At 62.2% G+C, this 25,429-nt stretch overlaps 4 protein-coding genes across 6 annotated transcripts; 1 reads left to right on the forward strand and 3 right to left on the reverse strand.

Moving 5' to 3' along the window:
- Window positions 1-2,754: 2,754 nt before the first annotated feature.
- Window positions 2,755-7,011, reverse strand: LOC137163600 (clathrin heavy chain 2-like). Its single transcript, XM_067563909.1, has 9 exons — window positions 6,860-7,011; window positions 6,245-6,304; window positions 5,728-5,953; window positions 5,195-5,344; window positions 4,850-4,971; window positions 4,599-4,766; window positions 4,324-4,437; window positions 4,058-4,231; window positions 2,755-3,875 (listed from the first exon to the last, which is right to left on the reverse strand). Exons 2-9 carry the CDS (start codon window positions 6,281-6,283, stop codon window positions 3,738-3,740), a joined length of 1,131 nt encoding a protein of 376 aa, XP_067420010.1. The 5' UTR covers window positions 6,284-6,304; window positions 6,860-7,011; the 3' UTR covers window positions 2,755-3,737.
- A 718-nt stretch (window positions 7,012-7,729) lies between these two features.
- On the reverse strand, window positions 7,730-11,799 carry LOC137163601 (calcium-binding protein 5). Its single transcript, XM_067563910.1, has 6 exons — window positions 10,884-11,799; window positions 10,605-10,635; window positions 10,094-10,237; window positions 9,876-9,985; window positions 9,601-9,748; window positions 7,730-8,372 (listed from the first exon to the last, which is right to left on the reverse strand). The coding sequence occupies exons 1-6, from the start codon at window positions 10,944-10,946 to the stop codon at window positions 8,347-8,349; spliced, it is 522 nt and encodes a 173-aa protein (XP_067420011.1). The 5' UTR covers window positions 10,947-11,799; the 3' UTR covers window positions 7,730-8,346.
- Window positions 11,800-12,379: 580 nt separating this feature from the next.
- On the reverse strand, window positions 12,380-20,593 carry LOC137163602 (ADP-ribosylhydrolase ARH1-like). 3 transcript variants are annotated; one of them, XM_067563911.1, is made up of 8 exons: window positions 20,487-20,593; window positions 19,991-20,214; window positions 19,698-19,796; window positions 19,259-19,364; window positions 19,004-19,083; window positions 18,560-18,743; window positions 18,066-18,280; window positions 12,380-13,783 (listed from the first exon to the last, which is right to left on the reverse strand). In XM_067563911.1, the coding sequence occupies exons 1-8, from the start codon at window positions 20,495-20,497 to the stop codon at window positions 13,620-13,622; spliced, it is 1,083 nt and encodes a 360-aa protein (XP_067420012.1). In that variant the 5' UTR covers window positions 20,498-20,593; the 3' UTR covers window positions 12,380-13,619. The 3 variants fall into 3 exon arrangements, with proteins under 3 accessions (XP_067420012.1, XP_067420013.1, XP_067420014.1); XM_067563912.1 differs by having other exon boundaries at window positions 20,508-20,587; XM_067563913.1 differs by lacking the exon at window positions 19,698-19,796.
- On the forward strand, window positions 13,582-22,995 carry LOC137163603 (T-cell surface glycoprotein CD8 beta chain-like). Its single transcript, XM_067563914.1, has 3 exons — window positions 13,582-13,803; window positions 21,588-21,902; window positions 22,060-22,995. Exons 2-3 carry the CDS (start codon window positions 21,668-21,670, stop codon window positions 22,245-22,247), a joined length of 423 nt encoding a protein of 140 aa, XP_067420015.1. The 5' UTR covers window positions 13,582-13,803; window positions 21,588-21,667; the 3' UTR covers window positions 22,248-22,995.
- The last annotated feature ends 2,434 nt before the right edge of the window (window positions 22,996-25,429 follow it).

A 25,429-nucleotide genomic window follows, 5' to 3' on the forward strand; every position in this document is an offset into this window, starting at 1 on the left:
TGAAAAATTGGGGAGACCTGCTAATACCATACAGAACGCCCATCCAGACGCAGAACTGATTTTGAAAAAGTGGAACTGGTTGACATTGAAAAGAGGCCTGTTATGTTGAGAGATTAGGGACTTGCTTCATCACCATCAACATCAACTGATGTTGCCAGGAGAATTCAGGGACTTGGTGCTGAAGTCCTTGTATGATGGAGGGCATTTTGGGGTAGACTGGACACTTGAAATGGTAAGAAGGGTCTATTGGCCCAGATTAGTGAGGGATGTAGAAGCAAGGGACCCCTGGATCTTGTGTGTATGACTTTCTGTCCTTAGAACCTGACAACGAAGGAAACACTAATGTATTTATTATTGGAACAGATCATTTCACTCAAGTGTTCTCTACAAAAGATCAGCACGCTACCCCTTGAGCCAAGATAGTATTGGACAAGAACTTTGTGCACTACAGTTGGCCTTCCAGAATTCACTCTGATCAGGGCCATGACTTTGAAAGTAGACTTATCAAAGAACTACTACAAATAATTGAGGTAAAGAAATCCTGGACATCACCATATCACCCACAAGGAGAGCCACAGCCAGAATGTTTCAGTAGGACACTTTTGAACGTGCTCAGGACTCTACCCAATACAAAAGCACAAATGGAGCCAACATATTTCACAACTAGTGCATGCTTATAATTGTACCAGGAATGATGCTACTGGATTCTCCCCTTATTATCTAATGTTTTGGGAGGAAAGTGAGACTACTTGTGGACATTTGTTTTGGAGTGACTGCAGACGGAGGTGGCCCTGAGATGTATCTTCAGCATATACAGGAGAATGCCTGTCATCTGGCTATGGATGTAGCAGCGAAGACCGCAACTCAGAATAAGACCTCACATGACTAGTGCATGGGAGAGCAAGAACTACCCTCAGGTGACTGGGTTTTGATAAGAAACTTGGGAGTAAAAGGGAAGAACAAGCAGGGAGACAGATGGAAATCAGACCCCTATCAGGTCATTCAGAAACTACCTAGGATTCCTGTATATTTGCTCTGGAGAGAAGGAGGAAGGATTGATTTCAGAACTCTTCACAAGAATCACTTGTTGCCTATAGGCCAGTTGGTACGATTCCCTGGAAGAGAGATGGCAACTGAGTCTACTACTAGAATCAGGCTCTTCCATGTAACGGTGATGGTCTAGCTGGGAGTGAACGGAGACATGAAGGTGAGAATATCTCTGGCAATGAATCTGCTTTTTGGGGTTTAACTACCTTTGTCATACCTGCAGAGCCTAGAATCTCACTGCCTGTGAGGTTCCAGTGACTAGAGGCCCCACACTACAGCCCCCGATGGTGAATAAGGCTGCAGAGCATGACATGCCCTTGGGGATGCCCGAGGAAAGGGAGGTATTGCATATAGGAAGCTCTCCTGTGCTGGATGCAGAACCTGATGTGAAATTACGGCCCATGCCAGGGCAAATGCAGGGTGTAAAACTGGGAGAGAGGTGAAGGCAGTAGTAATGCTTACCTATGATTTGCCTGGTACTACATTTGTAGGGCTATCTGCAAATATAGGGCATAAAGTATAACGGCCACATATTGGGGAAACCAAGCATAAAGAGTCCTGCTGTGTGTGTCAGTTAAAAATGGTTGTAATGAAGGTGGGAGCTCTTAAAATATGAGAGAGGGTATGTGACAATTGAGGGTATGGCTAACTGGTAATGCTAAAGAGTAGGTAAATGTATTCAGCTAGTTTGTTGGGACATCAGACTTTACACCCACATCCCTGGCATCTTGCCCCGGTGACTTCCCCGTCTGCAGCGGCTTGGCAACTAACCCTGTGTGCATTTGTGTGTCCTGTAGGAGCTGGGCCAGGTCCCAGCCCTGACCTGCATGAGCAATCTCCAGGCCTCAGCCTGCCTGCTGGGTCAGGCCCAAGCCTCTCTGGAGACCCTGGAGCACCGCTTTGCCTCTGGCATCCAGGCCTTGCAGGACTTCATCAGCCTCCAGGGCGTGCTTCCAGCCCAGCCGGGCTGCGGCAGCCACGGGGCTGGCCCAACAGGGGTCACGGCAACATGCTGCAGCTTGGGGACCCTGCCACGGCCCAGCTGGCCACCCGTGGCCCCACCAGGTGAGTCACATCTCTTCCAGCCTCCCCCCACTAGAATGGAGTGGGGGGGGGGGCTTGCCCACAGCCAGGCTTTATAGATGGGGGTAGCAGGCAGTTCCTCTCATGGCGTGCCAGCCTTGGTATCCCAGGTGTGCCTGGATGACCCCACCAAAAAGCGGAGCACCTGCTGAGCAGTGCTGGCCCCCCACTGAGGGGGTGTGACCAGCCCCAGACTGTTAACTCTTCCCCTGCCAGGGCCTGGCTAGCCCCTCACCACACCAGCCATTCAGGGCCCCACCTCCCTCAGTGACACCCCTGCTGACCCAGTGCCCTCCCCCCACAGGTGAGCGCAGCGCAGCCAGCCCAGGGCCCAGGGGCCTTCCCCTGCAGAGCCTCATCGATTTCTCTGCGTGGGTACGAATGCAGGACCAACAGCAGCAGGTAATGGAGAGAGGCGATCCCCTCCCCCAGGCCTCCCCCCCACACCTGCCACCATCACCGACTCCTCCTGTTGTCTGTCTGCAGGAACTGGGATGTGCCAGCCCAGCCCGTGAGCCCACCCTGGGCAGCCGCTTTGGCACCTTGCAGTCGTGAGTGGCACTGGCGACCCTGTGGTTTGGGGTGGGGGTGGGGGGGGGGTAGAAGCCCTTGCTCCCTTCACCGTTTTACCCATCAGCCTCTGCTGCAGCCCCCAAGGTGCAGGGGCGGAAGCAGGGGCCAAGAACCACCCTAGAGCATGAGTTATGAGGGAGCAAGGCCACCAATGTCTGGACATGGCTGATGCCAGCAAGTGGGTGGCGGGGGAGCAGCTAGTATGGGGGTCTGGGCCACCCCTGCCTGCTAACCTGCCCCCGCTCTCCAGGCTGGACCTGCTGCAGGAGATCATCGAGGAGCTGCAGGGCACAGGAGATGCCGGGGCCAGCTGCATGGCGGGCAGGGAGCAGAGCACCACGCCAGCACCATGGGGTACTCGCCTGCACCCTGCCCTGCCCCTAACCCCAACTCCCCCCTCTAGGGCACCCCATCAGAAGAGGACAGCTCGTCCCCACGGAGCAGCAGAGAGTGGCAGTGTGCCCCTGCCGCAGGACAGCCAGGGTGGGGGAAGGAGGGGAGCCCGGGCCTCCCTCTGAGGGGACCTCCCCCCACTGCAGCCTCTCTGAATGGGCTGAGATCTGCTGTCCCCTCCTTCACTAATAAATGGCCTGGGCAGAGCTGGGGGGCTGTGAACAGTGAGAGATCACCTCAAACCCCACCCCTGGACTCCCACCCAGCCAGAGCCTGCGCTATGTGCTTGGATCCTAGGGGCCAGCCCAAGCTTCTTCCTTTTATTGTAAAACCAGGGAGGATGCAGTGACCAGTACAGCTGGGGGGGGGGGGGGGGGGGTGCCCCACTCATGCCGTGCAGCGGGGCTCCTCCCACCCCCTCCCCTGAAAGACAGGTGCCCATCATATCCGCCCCAGCCTCCTTCCCTGCCCCCCACAGCAGGCTGGGGGGGCTCATGGCAGACTCAGGCCCACCCACCCTTTCATATCAGCGCCAGCCCCAGCGGACAGACAGCCGCCTGCCAGCTGCACAAGTTCATGCTATTTACAGAGCTCCCCCAGCACCCGGCTTCCAGTCCGGGCTGTCCCTGGGCACGGTTGGCTCAGACGGGGGGGCTGGCTTTGCCCAGGCCTGGTGCCCGTCCCACCAGCTGCAGCAGGCGCTGGGTGAGGCAGAGGCTGGCAGGGCGGCGCGATAGCAGCTGCAGGAGTGGGTCCGGGCTCAGTGAGACCAACAGCACCTGCATGGGGGGGGGGAAAGACAGGGAAAGAGAGGGGCCGTCAGGGGCCCTGTAGCAGGGGGGTCCTCCACAGTGCAGGGCACTCACCTCCTCCTGTGTGCCCCCCTTACAGCCATGCCCCACGGCAGGGCACCCTCCCTGCAGGACACACCCTCCTGCCACTCCCCCCCCCCCCAGCTGACCTTGCCGCTGCGGCACACCCCCACGAGGCCATGGTGCCGGGGGTCAGGCACGGTGGCGAAGACAATGTCCCAGGCCAGCTGAACGCGGTGTAGGGGCTGAGCGGTCTCCACGTCGACCAGGAAGAGCAGGGTGTGCTTGGTGAGCACCAGGGCCACACCGAGTTGGGGGGCAAACTGGGGGGGGAGAAGGGCTGGGGTCAGGCACCCGTAGATCTGCTGGCAGGCAGCCCCTCCCCCCGGGAGCTCACAGACCCCTGCCTGCTCACCTGCACGGTGCTGGGGAAGTCCCCGGGCCGGGCACCCTTGAAGGCCAGGCTGGCGCGGGCACTGAGCAGGGCGGCGTTGCCTGGCTGGTGCGGGCCCAGCTCCACCACATGGAACTGAGAGAGACACAGATGCGGGGTCAGGCAGGGCCCAGCCCCTCAACACCACCCGCCTGCCCCCTTCCACCCCGGCACTGACACCGTCCTCCGGCAGCCAGCCCCCACAGGCGCTATCCACAATGCTCCGGGAGCCAGCCCCCACCTGCCCTGTCACGCACCTGCCCGTTGCGCTCTCCACCGTGCCGGACGGCGGCCAGCAGGGCAGAGGAGGGGTGGGGGTTCCTGGAGAAGCTGTGCCGGGGCAGCGCCACTGCCTGGGCCTCGATGACCTGGGAGAGCCGCCCACCCCGCCAGTGCAGCTGGGTCAGCCCCACCACGTGGCCCTGCTGGGGAGAGAGATGGGGTCAGCCAGGCAGAGGGGCCACTGGAGGGTGGGGTCCCCAGGGGCCAGGGAAGGGGATTCCCTTACCTGGTCCAGACCCAGAGTGGACAGCGCCAGCCAGAGCCCGCTCGCATCCCGCTGGTAACCCACCACCTCTGTGCGCCACAGCCGCTCGTGGCGCCAGAACTGACGCCGTGGCTTCCGGCCTGCTGGGGATAGGGGTGTGAAGTGACTAGTTAGTAGGTTAGAGAGCCCCCCACCTGACCCCTCCCCCCACAGCACCCCATCTGACAGCCCCGCTAACCAGCCCCTGCCTGACCCCCCCCGGCCAACCACTCTTCTGGCCCACCCAGCCAGTCCCTACCCGGGCACCTCTTGTACCCCCACCCCTCCCCTGGCAGCTCCCACCCACCGATGCCCTGCGGTGCTCACAGCTGAGGGCCCAGTGGAACACCTCCTCCTCCGTCACCAGCGCCAGCGTGTTGGGCTCCAGCCATGCCCAGAACTCCAGGGGGTGGGCGAACGTCCACTGCCAGCGCAGGCAGCGCTGCGCCACATCGAACACCTGTGCCACGCAGCCCGCTGGGGACACAGATGGGTCAGAGCCCTGGGACCGGCACCGGCCCAACCAGCCCAGCCACGCAGCCTGCTGGGGGCACCCACGGGTTAGAGCCCAAGGGCTGGGAGGCAGCCCAACCACACAGCCCACTGGGGGCACAGACAGGTCAGAGTCCCAGAACTGGCACCAGTCCAACTAGCCCAGCCACGCAACCCGCTGGGGGCACAGACCGGTCTGAGCCCCGGGGCCAGGTGCCAGCCCAGTTAGCCGAGCTGTGCAGTGGGCAGGTGAGAGGTCAGGGGTCAGGCCAGGGCCTGCATGGGGAGCAGATGCCATTACCCATCAGCCTGGAACACCCTCCCCCATTCCCTGGCCTGGGGGGCTGGCCCCCTCTCAATCCCCATACCTCGCAGGGCCAGCAGGGGCTGGCTGGGGTGGGCCAGTGCACCCTGGGCCTGGTGCAGGGGCCAAGTGTGGGCAACAGGGTCACTGAGCTCACACAGGTCAAGCAGGGTGAGCCGGGCCCCAGCGGGGTCGTGAGGGGGGCCGTGTCGGATGCAGAGGCGCCAGGGGGCCGAGAGGGTGACACGTGGGTAAGTGATCTGCTCCGGAGGGATGCCGTGTTGCTGCAGCTAAGGGGAGACAGGTTAAAGGGACAACCACACCCCAGAGCTCCCCCACCACAGTCACCCCATAGCACTCCCTGCCCCAGCACCCATCCACCCACATTCCAGAGCCTCTCCATGCCAGCTGCCAGCCACCCCCCGAGGGGGTTACCTACCACCCCATCCCCCCCAGGATCTACCACCCCACCCAGACACAGCCCCGTCCCCAGGGTTTCCCACTCCCCCATCACCCCATAGGGTTCCCCACCCTCCCCAAACACCCATCATTCCCCCACCAAACACCCTCCTCCCCCTTACCTGGGTCAACACTTCCACCTGCACAGGGGACTCACCCATGTCTGTGGGGGCTAGGATCAGCTGCAGGGGACAAGGTGGGTCAGGATAGTGCCTGGTGAGTAGGGCAGGGAGCTCCCTCCTATGGGGGCACCCAGCACAGCCCTACAAGCTGCTCTGTCCCCCAGGACTTCTCCCCATAGAAGGGAACAGGAGCCAGCCCCAGGGGAAACCCCCTCCTCACTAGCTCCTAGCCCTTGGGCTCACCTGGGTAGGGGAAGGACGACTGATATATCCCAGCCCCTGCACTGCCTAGCCACACCCTGCTGCAATCAGCACTAACGAAGGGTGGGGCACGCCCACCCTCTGACAGCATCAGAGCAGCTTGGTCTGGTCATGAGTGGTCTTGGCTCCCAACCCCTCTAGACCCAGCTCATCTGCTAGAGCCAGCCCAGGAGTCCTGCTCCCTTCCCATCTCCCCGATCTACCCCCTAGACCCAACTCAACTCCCAGAGCTGGGACAGAACCCAGGAGTCTTGGGTCATCAACTGCTGACTCCCTTCCCCCTGCACTGGGGCTGCCAGCCCTTCTCCCCAGGACTCGTGGTGGGATGCACACAGTGTTTGGGGTGCCCCCCACCTGCTGCCCTTTCCTGCAGGGCCCCAGCCACCAGGGCCAGCTGGGTGTGAGAATGCTAGGCTCCAGCAGCCTGGCCTCCCCCGTGGGAACTGACCCACCCCAGTGCTCCTTCAGTCCAAGGGCCTTAACGAGATGGGGAATTGAATCCCCCTGATCACTTCACTGGGGATGGAGGAAGATCAGGGCCCTGCCCGGTTGCATGCGGCACTGACCCAAGGTGAGCAGGATCGGGGCTGGGCCAGGCACCACAATGACACATGTTGAACCAGATCAGGGCCCTGTTGTGCTGGGAACCAGCAGAGTTGTTGGGGGGGCCCCAGGCCTGGGCTGGTTGAGGGGCACTGGCAGAGCCCAGGCCTGGGCTGGTGGGGGGACTCTGTAGCTGTGTCCATCTTCCAGCAGTGCCACAGACACATGGACTCTCCCTCACCTCAGCCTTCCCGCCTCAGGCCACCCAGGTGCTGGGAGCAATTCCAGTGGGGGGATTATCCCGCCCGGCTGCTCGTTTCATTTAACGATGTTTCCGGATTAAAAGCTCTCAGAATCGGAGTTGAATCTGCAATTTCATCTCAGGCCCTAATGAGAGACAGCTGTGCCTGGGGAGGGGGGCTGCCACAACCCCATCTGCTGGAGCCCCTCATTCCTGACCCACAGCCCCGTTAGCCCAGTCCTGGCCCCTTCTCCCTACAGCCCTTCACTCTGACCTGCAGCCCCCCGCTAGCTTAGCCCTCCCCCCAGCTCTGCCGGTGCCCTTCCTGACTCGCAGCCCCCTGCTAGCTTGCTCCCAGCCCTGGGCTTCCCCCCCAGCTCTACCGGTACCCCTGACTCATGACCCACAGCCCCCGCTAACCCAGCCCTGCCCCCAAGCAGTCTGTGCTAAGCCGGTTATTCCTATCCATATGTTGTCCCTGTGGGCTGCGATTATCAGCTCTAAGCCCTTTGCCTCCCCCTCAGCCCCCACCCTGGGGCTGTAACCACGATCCCCTGGCCAGAAAAGTATCCCTCGGATGCCTGGGTTCAACAAGGCTTTTATTCTACTCCAGGGGTGTGTGTCAGGGATGGAGCGGTCTGGAAAGCCATGGGGGGAGAGCTGGTGGGAATGGTGGGGTCCAGAGAGCCATGGGGGCAGGGGAGGAAGAGGAAGGGCTATGGGGAGGGGAGGATGAGGTGATGGGGAGAGCTGAGGGGGTGGAGGTCTGGGGGGATATGGTGTGGGGGGTCCAGACATCCATAGGGGCCAACATAGAGGGAAAGCTGTAGGGGGAGGCATGGGGGGCTCTGGGGAATGGTTGGCTGGCAGGAGGTGGGGGGTTGGCTGTGGGGGGACTAGAGGCAGCGATTCAGGGGTCACTCGTGGTGGTTTCTCTATATCCAGTTGGGGCTCGAACCCCCCTTGAAGGTTTGGTGGCTGCCACGCTGTGGGGCTGGTCTCTGATCTTGGGGGGCTTGGCTGGGCTTAGGCCCCCCCTGTGAAGCTGGGGGTCCGCTCAGCGTGACATCATCTTCACAAACTCTGCAGGGAAAGCCCCCATTAGTACTGATGTCCCAGCCCCACGGAGTTGCCCCACAGGGGAGCCCCGCCTCCTCCCATCTGTGCCCGGTGGACTCACACCAGCGTGTGTTACCCACAAACCCCTTGTTAGAGTTGGCAGGCCATGACCCTCCAGAACTGGCCCACAATCCCTTGCCTTGGCCCATGGGGTGTGACTCCCATGTAGTGTAGGATACGGACCTGTTCCTTTAGCTCTCCCCTGGGGTACTGCTCAGGTCTGAACCAGGGGGCAGATTACCCACAACCCCCCAGGGCGCCCCTGTGATGAAGTGGGAATGTTTCTGATGTTTTCTCTCAGTGCTGTGTGTGTGCCTCAGTTTCCCCTGTGTGTTACTAAGGCCTTGTCTACACTAGAAAAATAAGCCGACAATACAGGTCACCTTACAGCCTGCAGTGATTTCTGTCCACGCTGCCTTCCCTGGGTCAGGGGCGCATCCGATCTAAGAGGGGCATTGTGGGGCCTGGGAGCCCCACAGGCTCCCTTCCCTGCCAGGAGCCAGCCCTGGGCTTCCCCACTCCCTGTTCCCCACTGACCGGAGCTTCTCACCCTGGGGAATGGGGTCCAGCTGACCCAGCTTCTCCCTCCCCGCCCCCAGCCTTGTCAATTTCACAGCTCAAAGGAGATTCTGGAGCTGCGAAATGGACCGGAGCGACAGCCCATGTGAGGGACACAGCGGATGCTGATGTAAGCCCTTGGCCTCTCCTCGAGGTGGTTTGATTATTCGACACAGCCGAGCAGATCCATCAGCGGGAGGAGCATTTCGGAGTGTACAGGACCCCTCTGCTGTTTGGTCCACAAACTCCCTAGTGCAGACCTGCCCTCGCTCGGGGGTTGAGGTGGTGGGACAAGGACATGTGGTGGCTGCAGAGACCCCCAGCGGCCGGCCTGGCTGCGTCTGGCTGTCTGTGCCCAGACAGTGGGCAATGCTCTGTTCCCGGTTCCTGGGCCCCCGGCCACTAACACCTGCTGTTCCCATGCCTGCTGAGTCACGGCTGCCTGTGTGGCGGGTGCATGGCCCTTTGGGGGGCGAGTCAGGCGCCCCCAGGCACCCCATCCAGGGGGACTCTGTGGAGCGCTCCCAGGGCAGAGCCAGGAGGCTGACTGCCCTGGTGGGAGGGGCCTGAGGGATGTGCCACTGCCTGACTTTATTCAGAGCGGACCCAGAGCCCCGGGCCAGACCCCACTCACCCTCGAAGTCGACGGTTCCGTCCCCATTGATGTCAGCCTCCTTCACCACGTCGCTGATCTCGTGCGGTGTGAGCTGCTCGCCCATGAGACGCTGCATGGCCAGCCGCAGCTCGTCCAGCGTGATCTCCCCGTCCCCGTTGGTGTCGAACTGCGGGGGCGGCAACTGTCAGGACGCCTGGCTCCTATCCCCAGCTCTGGAAGGGGGGCAGGTGGGGCCTGGTGGGCTGGGGGCAGAGGAGCTGGGCGCCAGGACACCTGGGTTCTCTCTCCCTCACCTCCTTGAAGGCGTCCCTCATCTCCTGCAGCCCGATCATCCCGGCCGTCTCCGCCAGCAGCTTCGGTGTCATCAGTTCCACGAAATCCTCGAAATCCACCCTGCCCCCAACTGCAATGGGAGCTGGGGGTCAGATGTGGGATCCACTGTTTGGAATAGCCCCCCTCCAACTGCCCCTCCTGCTGCTCAGATCCCCCCGCCCCACCCCCCGTGGCTCACGGTTCATGTTGATCTGCTGTGAGAGCTGGATGAGCTCCATTTCGGTGGGCATGTAGCCCATGGTACGCATCAGGTTGCCCAGGTCCTTGCAGCTGATCAGCCCGTCTTTGTCCTTGTCAAACTCCTGGAAGGCCTCGCGCAGCTCTGCCAAGGGAACCGCTGGCCTGAGCCCCACTGCCTGCGGGGCTGGGCGTGGGGTCCAGACACCCCACCCAGAGCAGGGGACCCCTCCCACCGCAGCATCCCAGAGCGGGGGACCCAGGAGTCCTGGGCCTCTCCCACCGCAGCCCTCCTGGAGTCCTGGGACCCAGGAGTCCTGGGACCCCTGCTGCACCCTGTGTTCCCCCACAGCCCTCCTGGAGCTGGGGACAGAACCGGGGGCTCCTGAGCCCCAGCCTGTGTACCAACCCACTTGTCCCCTTTGGTAAGGCTGCAATGAGAACCCAGGCGACCGGGTTCACAGCCCCTCCTGCAACCACTAGATCCTGTTCCCCTCCCAGGGGCCTCTTACCTTCAATTTCATCTGCTCCCAGCTCCCGGTGCTGAAATAAAGAGAGACACTCAGGGACGCAGCCCTGCTGGGGAGAGAACCCAGGGGTCTTGGTTCCCAGCCCCCCCCACTCTAACCACTAGACCCCACTGCACTCCCAGAGCCATGGATAGAACCCAGGAGTCCTGACTCCCAGCCCCACTGCTCGAACCACTAGCCCCACCCGCCAGAACCAGAGAAAGAACCCAGGCGTCCGAGCTCCCAGTCCCTGCCCCCCCGCAGGGACTCAGGTGCCCGAACCCCATGCTTCTCGGCGATGCCCTTGCGCAGGAAGATGCAGGCAGGCCCCAGCGTGTTCTGCATGGTGCTGCCGGCCGCCCCCACGGGAGCCAGGGCTGGAGAAGGTAGCGGCAGTGCTGGGGGGTGGGGGTGGTTATAGCCGCTGCACGTCAGGGGATTATCCTCGCCCCACGGCCTATCGCCAGCCCGCCGGGCATCTGCTGGCTACACCCACCCGGCCAGCATCTGCTGGGCTGGCACGGGACTCAGCCCAGACGCCACTCTGGGAGGGGAGTGGGGGGTCTAGTAGTTAGAGCAGGAGGGCTGGGAGCCAGGACCCCTGGGCTCAGTGTATCCGATTATGATCCCAGGTTTGGGTCCCACTGGTGACCCCCAGGGGTGCTCCCTGCAGCTCAGCCCCACAGTGGGGGAGGAGGGGCTGATGGGATATCACCCCCAAAGCTTTGAGGGTGGAAATTTTGAGCAGCAGGAACCTTGGTTCCCAGAACCCTTTTGTGGGGGGAGGGATAAGGCCTGTCTGTGGGGCACAGGGCACATGGGTCTGGGGGTATTATGGGATGGCAAACTTCTCAGGTGGAAATCATGGGGCATAGGAACCTCTAATGCTAGCCCTGGTTGTGGGGGTTTAACCCCTCCTGTGGGGCTGGGATCTATTATGGGATGTCACTGTTGTCAGCTGGAAGTTACAGGCGCTTCTCCCCCCATGGGGGGAGGGGTTTAACCCCATCCTCTAGGACAGGGGTCCCTCTCTGCTGGGTGATATTACAGAATGGCCCCCTCTGTCGCTGTGGGAGTCACAAGAAACCCCCCCCAGACCACCGCTCCCCCGCCACTGGGAGCTTCAATCAGGTGGGAGGGGGCAGAATCCACCTGTTTGCCCAGAGCCTGCCAAGACGTGGGGGAAGATGATTCTGTCCCCCAGCAGCCCCTCCCCCCCAGTTCCCCCCCAAGGACCCCCACTTTGGCTATTTCGCCCCCCCCAGCGAAGTGCAGCTTGTGTGAACGCAGCACCCCTTTTCATGCTGCGACGTAGTCTGGCTCCCCCTGACACAGCAGCGTGCAGGGCTGACGGGGCCTTTTGGGGGGCAGCCTAGAGCCAGGTGGGGCTGGCGCTGGCTCTCCTTGATTTGGGTTCCTGTGTCTTGTTCCCGATCCTCAGTGCCGAAGCTGCGGCGGCGGCCTCCCGGCAGGCGTCGATACATAGCTATCACCCGGGCCTGGGGGACTTCAAACAGGCCAAGATCAGCCCCCCCACCTCACAGCACAGCACAGGACCCAGTGCTGAGGTGCCCAGCTGTTGCGCCCCCCCTCTTGTCTCTTAGGCCAGGGGCTTTCCTGCCTGTTCCTCTGGTGGGTGGATCCCCCCAGTCTGCATGTGAGCAATGGGACAGGACCTGCCCAGCCTGCGGGCTCGGAGCAGTGAGCAATGAAGGCAGGAGGGACTGTGTGTGTGTGTGTGTGGGTGTTGGGGGGGGGGGAGGGGGGGGAATGCCAGAGAGCCGTGCCCCTCCCCATCTGCAAAAGTGCCCCATCCCAACCTCCCTGAGTCCCACAACCCCTGGCCCTCTAAATCTCCCCACATGGCCCTCTCCTCATATGCCCCCCACCTTCCCCGAACCTCCACCAGCCCATCACTGCAGCCCCTGAGAGGCCAATTACAAACCTGGGGGACGAAGAGCTGCTTGGGAGCTGGGTTTAATTGCTGATGGGGCCCAGCTGGGGATGGGCCCAGCATAAAGCTAGGATGCTCTGGCCCCACAGGAAGAGAGCAAAGTGGTGTAGCCCCTCAAGCAGGGGTATCTCAGGTGTGAGCTGGGTGGTAGTGGCCCTAGAACAGGGGCAGTGTGTGGGGAGACAGCTGCTGTACCCCCCCTGCAGCTGTGAGGAGGCTTCTGTGGTGGGTAGCACTTGCCAGGCCCTGGTGGGATTGTAGCTGGGAGCCAAGGAGGGGGCTGCCCCCCCCCCCCCCGTGGGCTGGTAATGGGGTCCTGGCAAATCCTTGCAGAGGGGACAGATCCTGCAGGGCAGCCTGCATGGTGCTAGCCTGGTTTGGGGGAGCCAGGACTCCTGGGTTCTCTCTGTGCCTACTGCCTGTTGGGGGGTGGGGGTGATAGAAACATTCCTCTTCTGCATCCTGGTCTTGGTGTAGGTATCCCCCAGGGGGTGGGGCAGGCTTGCCCCGTGCCATGGGCCCTAGCTCCCCTTGTCCCCAAAATGACTCCTGCCAGCACTGGGAAGCAGCAGGGTTTATTAAGTGGGATGGTGCCAGGAGCTGCAGCCAGATGCTGACCTGGGGCCCCTGGTGGGAAGGACCCTGGTGTCCTGGGCCCAGCAGTGCGGGAGGGGTGACTCATGGGAGAGCGTTCCAGAGGGGTAGCCGTGTTAGTCTGTATACAGCAAAACCAACCAGAGTTCTGTGGCACTTTAAAGACTAACAAATTGCAAATATTAAATTTGTTAGTCTTTAAAGTGCCACAGAACTCTGGTTGTTTTTCATGGAAGAGAGAAGTACATGCTGGGGGAGGGATTTGTTGCTCCTCTCCACATGCTGTGTTGTCTGTCGTCCCGTCCCCCCCCCCCCCGGGGAATGAGGGACCCTCAGCAAATCCAGCCCCGGCCCCCGGGGTGTTGCGTGCAGGGGTTAGGAAAGAATCCGGGTTGAGAGCAGGAGCTGCAAGCTGAACCCAGGTGCTGGCTGTGAGGGGGGAGTGGGGCAGTCGGGGGGCATCTCCCCACTCATGGGTTGCTCTCCCCACAGGCCAGGGCGTGGAGCCGGTCAGCGGCTGCCTCCATGCGCTGTCGATACTCCAGGGCTTCGTGGTTCCCTGCAGGGACCCCAGCCAGCCCGTGGGCCAGGCCCCACCAGCAGCCTGCAATGACACCCGTCGAGTCGCTGTCACCTGCGGAGAGACCGGCCCAGGTGAGATGCAGCCCCTCAGGGGGGCAGGGCATGGGGGATAGGGGATCTGGCCCAGGTGAGATGCAGCCCCTCAGGGGGCAGGGCGTGGGGGATAGGGGATCTCTCACCCGGCATTGGGACAGTGGGGGCTGGGGTGCGGATGGCTTGAGGGTGAGGTGCTGAGAGCTGTGTATATTGGGGCCAGGAGTGGGGTATGGCTGGCTCTGGGGCGAGGCATCGGTTGGGGCTGTGTATATCAGAGCCCAGGTACAGTTGGCTTTGGGGCAGGCCCTTGGGGGCAGTGTATGCTGGGATAGGGGGTGGGGTGCAGTTGGCTGCAGTGAGCGGGGGCTATGGCCTGTGTGTGCTGGGGGCTTTGTATGCTGGGATTTGGGTGTGGCCACTGTGGTGGGGGCGGGCATGTAGCTGGCTGGGGGGGGGGGCTTTGGGGGCTGTGTATACTGGGGGCCAGGTGTGGCTGGCTTTGGGACCGGGCCCTGGGAGCTGTGTATATTGGGGCTGGAGTGCGGCCAGCTCTGGGGCACAGTGTCAGGCTGAGTATGCTGGGGTGGGTTGCCAAGGAGCGTGTATAGAGGGGCCGGAGTGGACTCAGCTTTGGCGTGAGGTGGCAGGGGCTGAGTATGGTGGGGTGGGCTGTCTGAGGCTGCGTATACTGGTGCTGGGGTGCGGTTGGCTTTGGGGTGGGGCACTGGGCGGTCAGCTGTGGGGCAGGGCTCTGGGGCTTATGGATGCTGGGGTTGGAGTGGGGTGGCGGGGGCTGTGTGTATTGGGATTGGGGCTAGGGTGCAGTGGGCTATGGGCAAGGCCCCGACGGCTGTATATACTGGACTGTGGGTGTAGGGCGCCGGCCGCTTGTGTGTGTTGGGGTTGGGGCCGGGGCTGGGATGCTGTTAGTTTCGGGATGTGGAGCTGGCTGCTGTATATATCGGTGCTGGGGTGCACCTGGCTTTGGGGCGGGGTGCTTTGTATATTGGGGCTAGGGTGTTGCAGCTGTGGGGCAGGGCTCTGGGGCTTGTGTACATTAGGGCCTACATGGTGGGGGCTGTGTAAATTGGGTGGGGGCTGTGGATATCAGGGCTGGGATGAGGCTGGCTGCGGGGTGAGTCCTGGGCTGTATATATCGCGCTTGGTGCTGGGGTGTAGCTGGCTGTGGGGTAGGGTGTTGGGTATATCGGCGCCAGTGTGCGGTGGGCTCTGGGGCAGGGCTCTGGATGATATGTATAGCGGGGCCAGGGTGCAGTGGGCTCTGTATATTGTGGGGGGGTGCAGCTGGCTCTGGGGCGGGGCACCGGGAGCTGTGTATGTTGGGGTCACCATGTGGCCAGCTGTGGGGCAGGGCTGTGGCACTTGTGTATAATGGGGCTGGGTGCTGTGTAAATCGTGTGCGGGGTGCGGCTAGCTGTGGGGCTGGGTGCTGGGTATGCTGGGGTTGGGGCTGGGTGCTGAGCTTATGGGGGTCAGCGCTCGGATGCTGTTGGCTATGGGGTAGGGCCCTGGCGGCTGTATATATCGGACTCTGGGGGCAGGGCGCTGTGCATGGAGGGAGTGGGGCGGGGGTGTACTTGGTTTTGGGAGGGGGCGCCGGCTGCTGTCTATATCAGTGCCGGGGTGTGGCTGGCTTTGGGGCAGGGCGCTGGGGACTTTGTATATTGGGGCCACCACGTGGCCAGCTGTGTGGCAGGGCTCTGGAGGTTGTGTATAGTGGGGCCTAGAAGGTGGGAGCTCTGTAAATTGGGCACAGGGTGGGGCCTTGGGGCCTCTATATATCAGCGCTGGGCTGTGGCTGGCTCTGGGATAGGGTGTCAGGGCAGGGCTGTGTATGCTGGGCAGGGGGCTGGTGTATGGCCAGCTCTGGGCCGGTGTGTCAGGGACTGTGTATATCAGGCGTGGCGTGTGGTTGGCCCCGGGGTGGCATGGCGTGTTGAGGGCTGTATATATTGGCTGGTTCTGGGGTAGGGGACTGGGTATATTGGCGTTTAGGGTGTGGCTGGCTCTGGGGCAGGGCTCTGCAGGCTGTATCTATTAGGGCCAGGGCCTGTGTAAATCGGGTCAGGGCTGTGGCTGGCTCTGGGGTGGTGCACCAGGGGCTGTGTATATTGGGGGCCTGGGTGGGGCTGGCACTGGGCACTCTGTGTATAGGGATGTGTGTGCAGCTGGCTATGGGGTGGGGTGCCGGGGGCTGTGCATTTTGGGGTTGAGGCCAGTGTGTTGCTTGCGGCTGGGCAGGGCGCTGGGGGTTGTGTATAACGGGGCTGGGCTGCAGCTGGCCCTGGGGCAGGGCACTGGGCTAGTCCTATCTGAATTGGGGCTGCGCTGTGTACAGGGATCAGGGCCGGGGCGCAGCGGGCTGTGTATAGCAGGGCTTGGGTGCGGCTGGCTCCAAGAGGGGGAGGCCGGGGGCTGTGTGACTTAGGGTGTGGCTGGCTCGGGGGGCATGCTGGGGGCTGTGTGGGTTGGTGTCGGGGTGCGGCTGGCTTGGGGGCACCGGGGGCTGGGCAGGTCGGGGTGCTGCTGGCTCCGGGGGAGGGGGGTGCCGGGGACTGTGTATTTAGGGGCTAAGGTGCTGCTCTGTGATGGGGTGTTCACTCCACTTCTTCCCCTGGGTCAGGGTTGATGTGACTCACCGGCTAGGCCCAGTTCGGAGCTCGGCCCAGCAGAGGGGAAGAAGAGCCGGGCGCTGGCACCACCAGAGTGAGGTGTGGGATGGCATCGGAGCCCAGAGCCGAGGGGGGCCAGTCCACGTTCCCCACCGGCCCTGGGCCACGGAACCTGGCTCAGCCAGCGCATGGCCGGGCCCCGGCTCCCCCTGGAGGGCCGGCATGGCAGAGGCGGCTGGAGGCTTCGCACGTGGGAGATGTGCACACGCATGCCCTGGGTGGCCTCGCTCGGGGGTGCTGCGACAGAGCCCAGCATGCAAATGGCTCTGGGATTTTGGGGAAGGCGGCTGATTTCATGGGGCCGGGGCCGGGATGCGGCTAGCTGTAGGAGGAGGTGGAGGGGGCCGGTTATACAGAGCTCAGGGTTGGATGTGGCTGGCTGGGTGGGGAGCTGTTTATACCGTGACCTGGCCAGGCGTGCGGCCGTCTCTGGACTGGGGCACAGCAGCTGTTTCTATGTGGAGTGGGGGCGAGAAGGGGTAGCTCTGCTTATAGGGGAATCGGGGCCTGGCTGTGACAGGCTGTCACGTGGTGCTGGAGCCGCTTACAGGGAGAGTGCCAGGCGGCTAGCCCTGGGTGGAGGCAGAACGGGCTGTGTGTACTGGGATCGGGGCCAGGGTGCGGCTGGCTCTGGGACAGGGCCCACCGGTTATTTATACAGGGATCAGGGTGTGGATGGCTCAGGGCTGGGGTGCAGGGCCTCTTTATAGGGGGATCAGGAACCGTTGCTTTCTCTGGGGCACAGTGTGGGGGCTGTTGGCACAGAGATTGGACCTCGGATGCATCTGTCTCTGAGATGGGTCTCCAGCATCTGTTTATACAGACCCTGGGTGCTGTGAATGGTGGGAGCGGAGCTGGGCTGTGTCTGGCTCAGGGGCGAGGCACAGGGGTTGTTAGCATGCAGAGCGTGGCTGGGTTGCAGCTGCTTCTGGGTAAGGGCTGGGCGCTGTGTGGGGAGCGGGGCTGGTGCAAGCCCTCTCCAGGAGCTGAGCAAACAGATCAGATGCAGACTCCTTGTTCTGTTGTGTAAGGGGAGAGAGAAATGTTTCCTTTACTGTAGGAAGCCAGCAAGTAGCAAAAATGGGTAAACACACGGAAACTTTGGGTCTCGTTCTGCAATTGTCATCTTGGAGCATCGGATTTGCGACCGACAGAGGCCCGGCTCCCTCCTCATGCCCAGCCTAGTTGGCCGCTAGGCTGGCTCGAGCAATGCCTGAAAGGACTGGTCGTTATATCACACCAGCTCGCAGAACGGTATGAATGTGTGTGTGAATGTGACGGCTCTTTGCTATTCTTACATGTACAATAAACGCCACGTCTCGCCTTGTCCCCCTGAATAAGATCCTGCTTGTCTTTTCTTTTACAACACCGGGGTGCAGTTGGCTCTGGAGCGGGGCGCTGTTTCAGGGGAGGGAGATGGGGGCCAGGACCCCACTGGATCGGGGCTGGGCTGCAGCTGGCTCGGGGTGGGGCCTGGTGCTGTTTGAACAGGGAGCGTGGCTGGCTCTGGGGTGCGGCGCAGGGGCTGGTTGGATTCTGTAGGGCTGGGGGCTGGGGTGGGGCTGGGCCATGGTATGCGGCTGGCTCTGGGGCAGCCGGACTCACCCCCGTGGAACATGGCGCGGCTGCAGAGCTCGTCCCAGCAGTCGTCGGCGCCTAGCAGCGCGTCGTAGGCGATCATGGGGGCGTCGTGCCCGCTGCGCCCTGCCCAGCCCTCCAGGCTGAAAGTGCGGTAGACCTCGTCGCGCTCTGCCGGGCCATAGGGCGAGGGGAACCGGGAGGGGCCGTGCCCCTCGGCCAGGCCTCGCTCACCCAAGTACCTGCGGGAGCAGGGGCTGAGACCAGGATCCTGCCCCTGACCCGCCCCCGACCCACCCCCCGCCTCACCCCCCGGGGATCTATGGCCCCCCCGCCCTTCACCTGCCCCCCCCCCCCACGCTTGCCCCTGGAGGTCTGTGCTCCCCTTTCCAATCCCTCCCCACCCCATCTCCTGGGGGTCGTCTGTACCTTGCCCTGCCCATCCCCATCCCCCACGCCCATCCCCATCCCCATCCCCCACGTCTCCCCCGGGGTCTGTGTCCTCCCCCCCACCCACTCACCAGCCCCATTTCTGGGGGAAGTACCCCCAGGCCTCCATGTTGGGCTGGGGGTTGACACCCGTGTCCCGCACGTAGTCCTGGGCCATGGGCAGTGTCTGCAGCAGGCCGGCCCCCCACTCCGCCGGGGGGAGCCCCTGCACCGCGTAGGCCGTGAACAGGGCCGAGGCCAGTGCCCCCAGGTACCCTGCAATGGGGCACGCTGTCAGGGGCGTGGGGACCCCCTAGTTACCCTGCACTGGGGTTGGGGGGCTGGGACCCCCGTGCCCCTCACAGCTCTCCCTTCAAAGCTGCAGTGGGGGGCTGCCTCCTGCCCAGCCCTGCTCCGCTCCGCTCCTCGTGCCCCTGCAAGAGGGAGGGTGGGTGTCGGGTGGGAGTGTGGGACCAACCCCTCCCGCCTCACAAGTCAGCCCCCCGCTGGTGCAGGGCCAGCCCCCCTACTCCCACCTGTGGGGTGATGGTGCGTCATGCGGCCACTCTCCACGCTGATCCGGATCAGGGTTGGCAGCTCCCTGGGGTATGGGTACCTGGGGGGCAGGGGCAGTGTAGGGTCAAGGCCCCCCAGATGCTCCCCAACATTAGACCCCCACCCACCCACCCCGTGGGACACCCCCGCCACCCCCACTGTGTGCACCCCCAGACGGACCCTGTCATCTTGGCTGCTCTGTCCCAGGCTCCCCCCGGGCTGCCGACCGCCCCTACCTGAGCCCGATGGCCATGGAGCGCATGGCGGCACCGCAGCCTGTGGCGCTGGGGTTGAAGGGGATCCGGTATCCACCTGGCTCGCCCGGCTGCAGCTGAGACGTCCCTGGGGGGAGATGAGGGGTTCATGCTGATGCCCCCCACTGTGAGTACCCGTCTGCCCCCACACCCCTGTGCACCCCACGTAGATGCAGCCCACCCACCCCCTACAGCCCCTGCCTCGTGTCACATGCACGGGGGCTGGCGCAGCCTGGGGGGGCTGCTGGCTCTAGGGGGTAGGTGGGGCAGCTAGGCAGGGCTGCGTAGTAGAGTGTGCCAGGCTGCAGCTGCGTGAGGGGCTGGGCTGGGTGCCAGTGGGCAGGGTGTGCCCGGTGCCCTGGGGGTGCTGGGAGGCAGGGGGGTCCCTGAAGTAGCGGGGAGGGGGTCCATCCTACCGTACCCAGGATGCTGGTGGGGCCGGGTTTTCTGCCCTCCATGTCGCCCATAGCTGCCACGTAGCCTCGTGCCAGCTCCTGCAGCAACGGCTCCCCCTCCAGCCCTGGGGGGGCAGACCCACGGTTCAGAGATGGATCAGTCTGGGGACCCCCCGTCAGTCCCCTTCCTCCCCCCCAGTGCCCTGACGACTACTTCTCTGGGTCCAGCTAAACAGCCCAACCTGATTCCCTCCCTTAACCCCCCAACACTGTGCCCCACTTAACCCCCCCTCGCCCTCTGGCTGTGTGCCCCCCTCACCAGTGGCCAGGGCCTCGGCGGTCGCCAGGTGCAGGACGGTGTCGTCGCTGACGGGCCAGTCGGGGGGCGCAGCCCGGATGCCCCCCAGACCCCCCAGCTGGGCCAGCTCAGCGTGGATCTGGGGGCCTGAGGGGCAGTATTCCCAGTGCTGGTTCCGGTAGCCCAGTGCGTCGCCTGCCCCGCTCAGCACCATGGCGGCCCGGTACGCTGCCCGGGGGGGGGCCCTGGGAGGAGACAGGTTGGGGGTCAGAGGTCTGGCTCCCCACTACAGCTCCCCAGTCCTGCTGTGTGCCCCACTGATGGTATGCTGGGGGGGTGGGGTACCGTCCCCCAGCACCACCCCCTCAGCACCCTGGGGCTCTGGTACCTTGTGGGGAGGGATTGGGGGGTTCACCCTTGATTCCCCCTTCCCCACTGCTCCTGCCCCCCAGCTTTTCACCCCCCCACTCAGCTCCATGGTTGGGGACAGCCTGGGGAGAGGGAGGGGGGCGCTTACGTCCCCTCCATGGAGCCTCACGCTGGCTGGGGGGTGTCTGTCCTCCTGCAGGCCTTGCTCCTGTCCGTCTGTCCTCCTGCAGGCCCTGCTCCTGTCCGTCTCCCCCCTGCGGGCTCAGCAATTCTGTGTTGCTAAATGTGGCCCTGGCACTGTGCCAGGTCCGGCCAGGAGCCCTTAAAGGGACCAGAGAACCTGGAGCTGACCCACAAGAAGGGGGTCAGCAGGGTATGGGGGGGGGTCTATGGTGTGTGTTTGTGTGTGCGGCTGAGCTGGGGTGGCTGTGGGGCGGAGCAGGCCTCTCTGGCCAGGAGGGGGGGTTGTGTAGGGACAGAGGGGGCATTGCCCCGAACCCACGGGGACAGGCCCCAGTGGTGGGGTGGGGCTGCCCCATTCCTGGAGGTTTCCTTCTACTGCAGAATCTGTAATTAAAGATCCAGCTTTGATTCCCAGAGAGCCCACACCCCCATGTGGGGCTGGCTGGACATGTAGGGAGTGGGGGGCTGGCTGGACGGGTGTGGGGGCTGGCTGGCTGGTTAGCTCTTCCCCCCACCCCCAACTTTGGCTGCCATTTCCTGCCTCCCCTGCAGTTTCCGCTCAGCGTCCGCCCCCACAGCTCATCCGCTGGTCACTGCCTTGCCCATTTCCTGCCTTGGTGGGGCTCTGAGCTCAGAGCCAGCCGGGGGCCTTCGGCCCCACAGAGTCAGCTGGGCGCCTGGGGGAAGCCGTTGTGCAAGGCTACCTGCAAACTCAGGCGGGTGCCGCAGCTCTGCCAGCCGGCCGTTGGGGCTGCGAGTGGTGTTGCCGGAGTCTGGGACCCCCTCCCCAGGCAGGCAGGGGTGGCTCCCTGCACCCGGGGCTGTGCTGTGGGGCAGGTGCAGACCCACGATGCACCTGGTTCTCTGGGCCATCCTCCTGCAGCTGGTGGCCAGCTCCCGGGGGCCCAGTAAGTGCCGGGTTGGGGCGAAATCTCTGCTTTGGTGGCCTGGGGCAGTGAGCGTCTCTTGCTCTGTGGGTGCGCGCCCAGGGCCCCGATCTCGGGGGAGGGGGTGTGTGCAACTGGGGCCCCCACTGTGCGCCTCTGACTTTCTTCCTGCCTCCCAGGTGGCTGCCTGCAGGGCTCGGCGCCGCGGGTGGAACAGCGCCCCCCGTGGGCAAGCCGGCCGGAGGGGTCGTCCCTGGAGATGAGCTGCACCGTGGAGCCCCCCCTGCCGCCTGGGGCCCTCATGGCCAGCTGGCACCGGGGGGGCCGGGCAACGGGGTTGGGCCGGGCCTGGCTGGAGAACGGCTCCACCAGCATCTTGAGCCTGCGGGCCCTGCGGGGCAATGACTCGGGCCTTTATTGCTGCCGCCTCATCCTGCTGCTGTTGGGGCAGCCCTGTCTGCTGTGGGGGCCTGGGACCCGCCTCGTCGTCACAGGTACCCTCCACGCGCCCCCAGTTCTGCCGCTGCCCCTCTGCCCCCCACCCTCCTGCCCCTGCTCTGCTGGTGTCCCTCACTCCCAATCTGCCCCCTGCCCCTCATTCCTGACCTGCAGCCCCTCAGAGAGGTTTCATGATGTGTCTGTGTCTCTCAGGTCCCTCTGCTCAGAACACGACCTGGTCCGGCCTGCGGGGAAACGTGACCCAGTCCGAGCGCGGACACCGAACGCTGCCCCCACATCACTGGACCATCCGGCTGCTGGCGCTGGGAGCAGGCGTTGTTCTCACGGCTGCCGTTGTGCTTTGCCTGCGCAGGAGGCAGGGAGAGGAGAACCGGGAATGAAACCTGCTGCTGTGGGAGCTCGAATCGTTTGTGCGGGGCTGAAACGAGCCACGTTTGGCGGGGAAATGGCGCTTTCAGCCCTGGATCCCTCCTGCCCTATCTGGTGGTGTCCTCTGACACCAGTGCTGCCTCTCCTCTACTGTGTGGTTTCAGGGCCGTGTTGGTGGATTTTCTCTTCAGAGAAATCAATGACGTGGAATCTGGGTATTTTCTAATTGTAACCAGTTTATTGACTCCGTATCCACCAGCCTTGGAGTAGAGGTGGTTGGAAACAGCACGTGGGCAAAGCCCTGTGCTAGATCTCAGCCCCAGCACCGCTGCCTGCTTCTTGAAGGGGGCAGTGCCCCCAAAACTGCCACTGCTTAGAGAGACTGAGGCAGAGCAAAAATGCTCTGCTGCTTGTGAGAACTTGGATCTCCCCGCCAAGAATGTGCAGCAACAAACCGCACAGCACAGAATGTCTCCCAAGACTGGGCACTCTCTCGCATGCTGAGGACAGGCTCTTGGAGTCTGTGCAGAGACGCCTGCTGGTACCTCCTCCCAACACGGCATTTACTCCCCCCAACTCCGATCGCAGTGGTCCCATCTGGCTTTGATATCTGCGGCTCTCAGTCATCTTGTGTGGCTAGCAATGGTCCCGGACTGGAGAGATCCTAGGGAAACAGTTCGGTCTCTCTCCGGGTTGACTTCCCTGGGGCGTCCGCTGGCCTCGGCGAACAGGGCTCGCTCCCTGCCCCCCATGGCCAATTCCCTGTTGTGTGGCTCACTCCCATATTTTAAGCACTCAGGAAGGCGCTGAGTTAAACGCCATGACTTGCCAAGAGGGCTGTGATGAAGTGGGGGATGTTCTTGGGGTTTTCTCTGAGGGATGTGTGCGCGCCTCGGTTTCCCCATGTGTTAGTCCTGTATTGCGGTGATGGGACTTGGGTGTGTGATCATTGCAGAGATCACAGTGTGTGCCACCCCCAGGAGCTGTGCAAACAAATCAGATGTAGATTCTTTGTTCTAGTGCATAAGTGAGGTAGAGAGAAATGTTTCCTTTACTGGTATGATGGTGGTACAGGACTGGTTAGTGCGGCATAATTGGCTCCATCCTGTTAGTTTCTTGCAGTGAGCTCTTTCCTGAAACTTGTACTATTGAACCTAAAAATATCTTGATAAATTCCCTTTGTGTGAGTGAGGAATGTATGTGCAGGGCATAAAAAGACACCAACCTAAACTGCTCTAACAACAGAAAGGGGAGTGAAGACACCAACTGCCATCCTGACCCTGAAGGTTGAAGAATACCTACCAATGACCCTAAAGTGCAAATTAACGACCTTAAAGTACAGAAGGGTCCACCCTGGGACCAAACAAAGTACAGAAATAAGAGAACAGTCGTGCTTGCAATTAGCAGATGATTAACAACTATACTGAACCCAGGGGCAGCATGGCACAGCAGGACCCATAGACTTACATGGAGCCAGCAAGTATCGAAGATGGGTAAGAACATGGAAACTTTGGTGCTCGTTCTGCAATTGTCATCTTGGAGCACCGGATTCGCGACCGACAGAGGCCCGGCTCCCTCCTTGTGCTCAGTCTAGTTGGCCACTAGGCTGGCTCGAGCAAGGCATGAAAGGACTGGTTGTTATATCACACCAGCTCGCAGAACTTTATGAATGTGTGTGTGAATGCAACGGTTTTTTGCTATTCTTACATGTACAATACATGCGATGTATCGCCTTGTCCCCCTGATTAAGATCCTGCTAGTCTTTTCTTTTATAAATATAACACAATGTCCTCCTGGAGTCGTGAGCACTGGTACGGGGCATGGGATTCCTGCAGCCGTTGCACCAGTGGCAAGTCCAAAAGGAAAATAACCTCTCTGCTCCTGCTCGAGATCCCCATTTATGCACACCCGAATGGCTCCCTGGCTGACGTTGGCCCGCATGGTATGACCCCTCCCGCTCCTGCAGCGAGCTGGCGGAGCGGGTTCCCCACCAATGAATGGTATCTGCGGATCAGGGATTCCTGGGGAGCCTCCTCTTCCCCCTCCCCCCCCGGATCCTCCCTGTGGCAGAAAAAGCGCTGGTCTGTGCGCCCTGGGAGACGGCGAGTCATGATGGCTCCCGGAGGCAGCAGAGCCCATCGCCCTGGCCTCCAATCAGGATCATTCTCCCCTGCCCAGAGAGGATCTGCCTGTTATTCTGGGGACCGTCCCTTGCCTGATCCCTGCTGTTGTGGAATGGGGATCCCCTAATGGGGGGGGGGGACAGACCACCTCATCCAGAGAGGTGGTGGTTTCTCCCAGCCCAGGACCCCTGGAAGATCTCGGCCCCTCATTTCCAACAGAGCCCTGGGGGTGGCAAGGAAAGCTGGGCAGGACTCAGCACCACCCTGTAGCTCTTCAATGTGAGCCCGTCAGAGCCACCCCAACTGTGCGGCCTTATTTGTTCTTAGCAGAACCATAGCAGCGCAAGGAGCTGCATGGATCAGGGACCTGACGCCAGCCCTTCTGTGGGCACGGCAAGAGCGAAGCGTGTGTGTGTTTCACAAAGGTTGCTCTGCCCCTGGCTCAGTTATGGCCAGTCCCCGACCTTCATCCCTGGTCTCCAAACGTTGTGACCCCCCAACACTGGGAGATTTTAAACACCAAAACAGTGATGGGGTGCGGGCAGGGCCTGCATATTCTGAGCCTTTGGGGTCATGTTCCCAGGTTATCTCCCCACCCAGCTGGGACCCCAGGGGCTGAGCCATGGAGAAGAGATGGCTGCTAACATCCAGTAAAGGAAGCGCTCCCTTTCTGTTCCCCTCCTGTGCTTCCTCTGCCCTCAAACGGGCTCCAGCTGAAGTGGGAATTGAGATGTAACCCTTCGGCCAGACAGAGCGGGCAGGGCCGGGTTCTATATCTAGGGGTTCCTGTCAATGATTCAGCACCAAACCGGCTCGAGCCCCCACCTGGTCACCTGGGAGATCCCCCCACTAGTCCCTGGGCACCCCAAAGGGCAATACTTCCCCTCTAGCAAGCACAGTCTGAGTGTAGAAAGGAAACCTTTTAATAACAGGAGGGAAGTAACACAGCACTGGTTTGACAAACAGAATTCATTAATTCAATGAGCCACACCCACCCTAGAGCACCTCCTCCACGGCTGCCTCCTCTGGGACTCACAGAGTCCCTGCTCCTGGCTCCCGCCATCTGCAGG

Source organism: Emydura macquarii, unplaced genomic scaffold, assembly GCF_026122565.2.
Source record: "Emydura macquarii macquarii isolate MOO-44397 ecotype Brisbane River unplaced genomic scaffold, CSIRO-AGI_Emac_v2 contig_2627, whole genome shotgun sequence".
NCBI classification, from domain to species: Eukaryota; Metazoa; Chordata; order Testudines; family Chelidae; genus Emydura; species Emydura macquarii.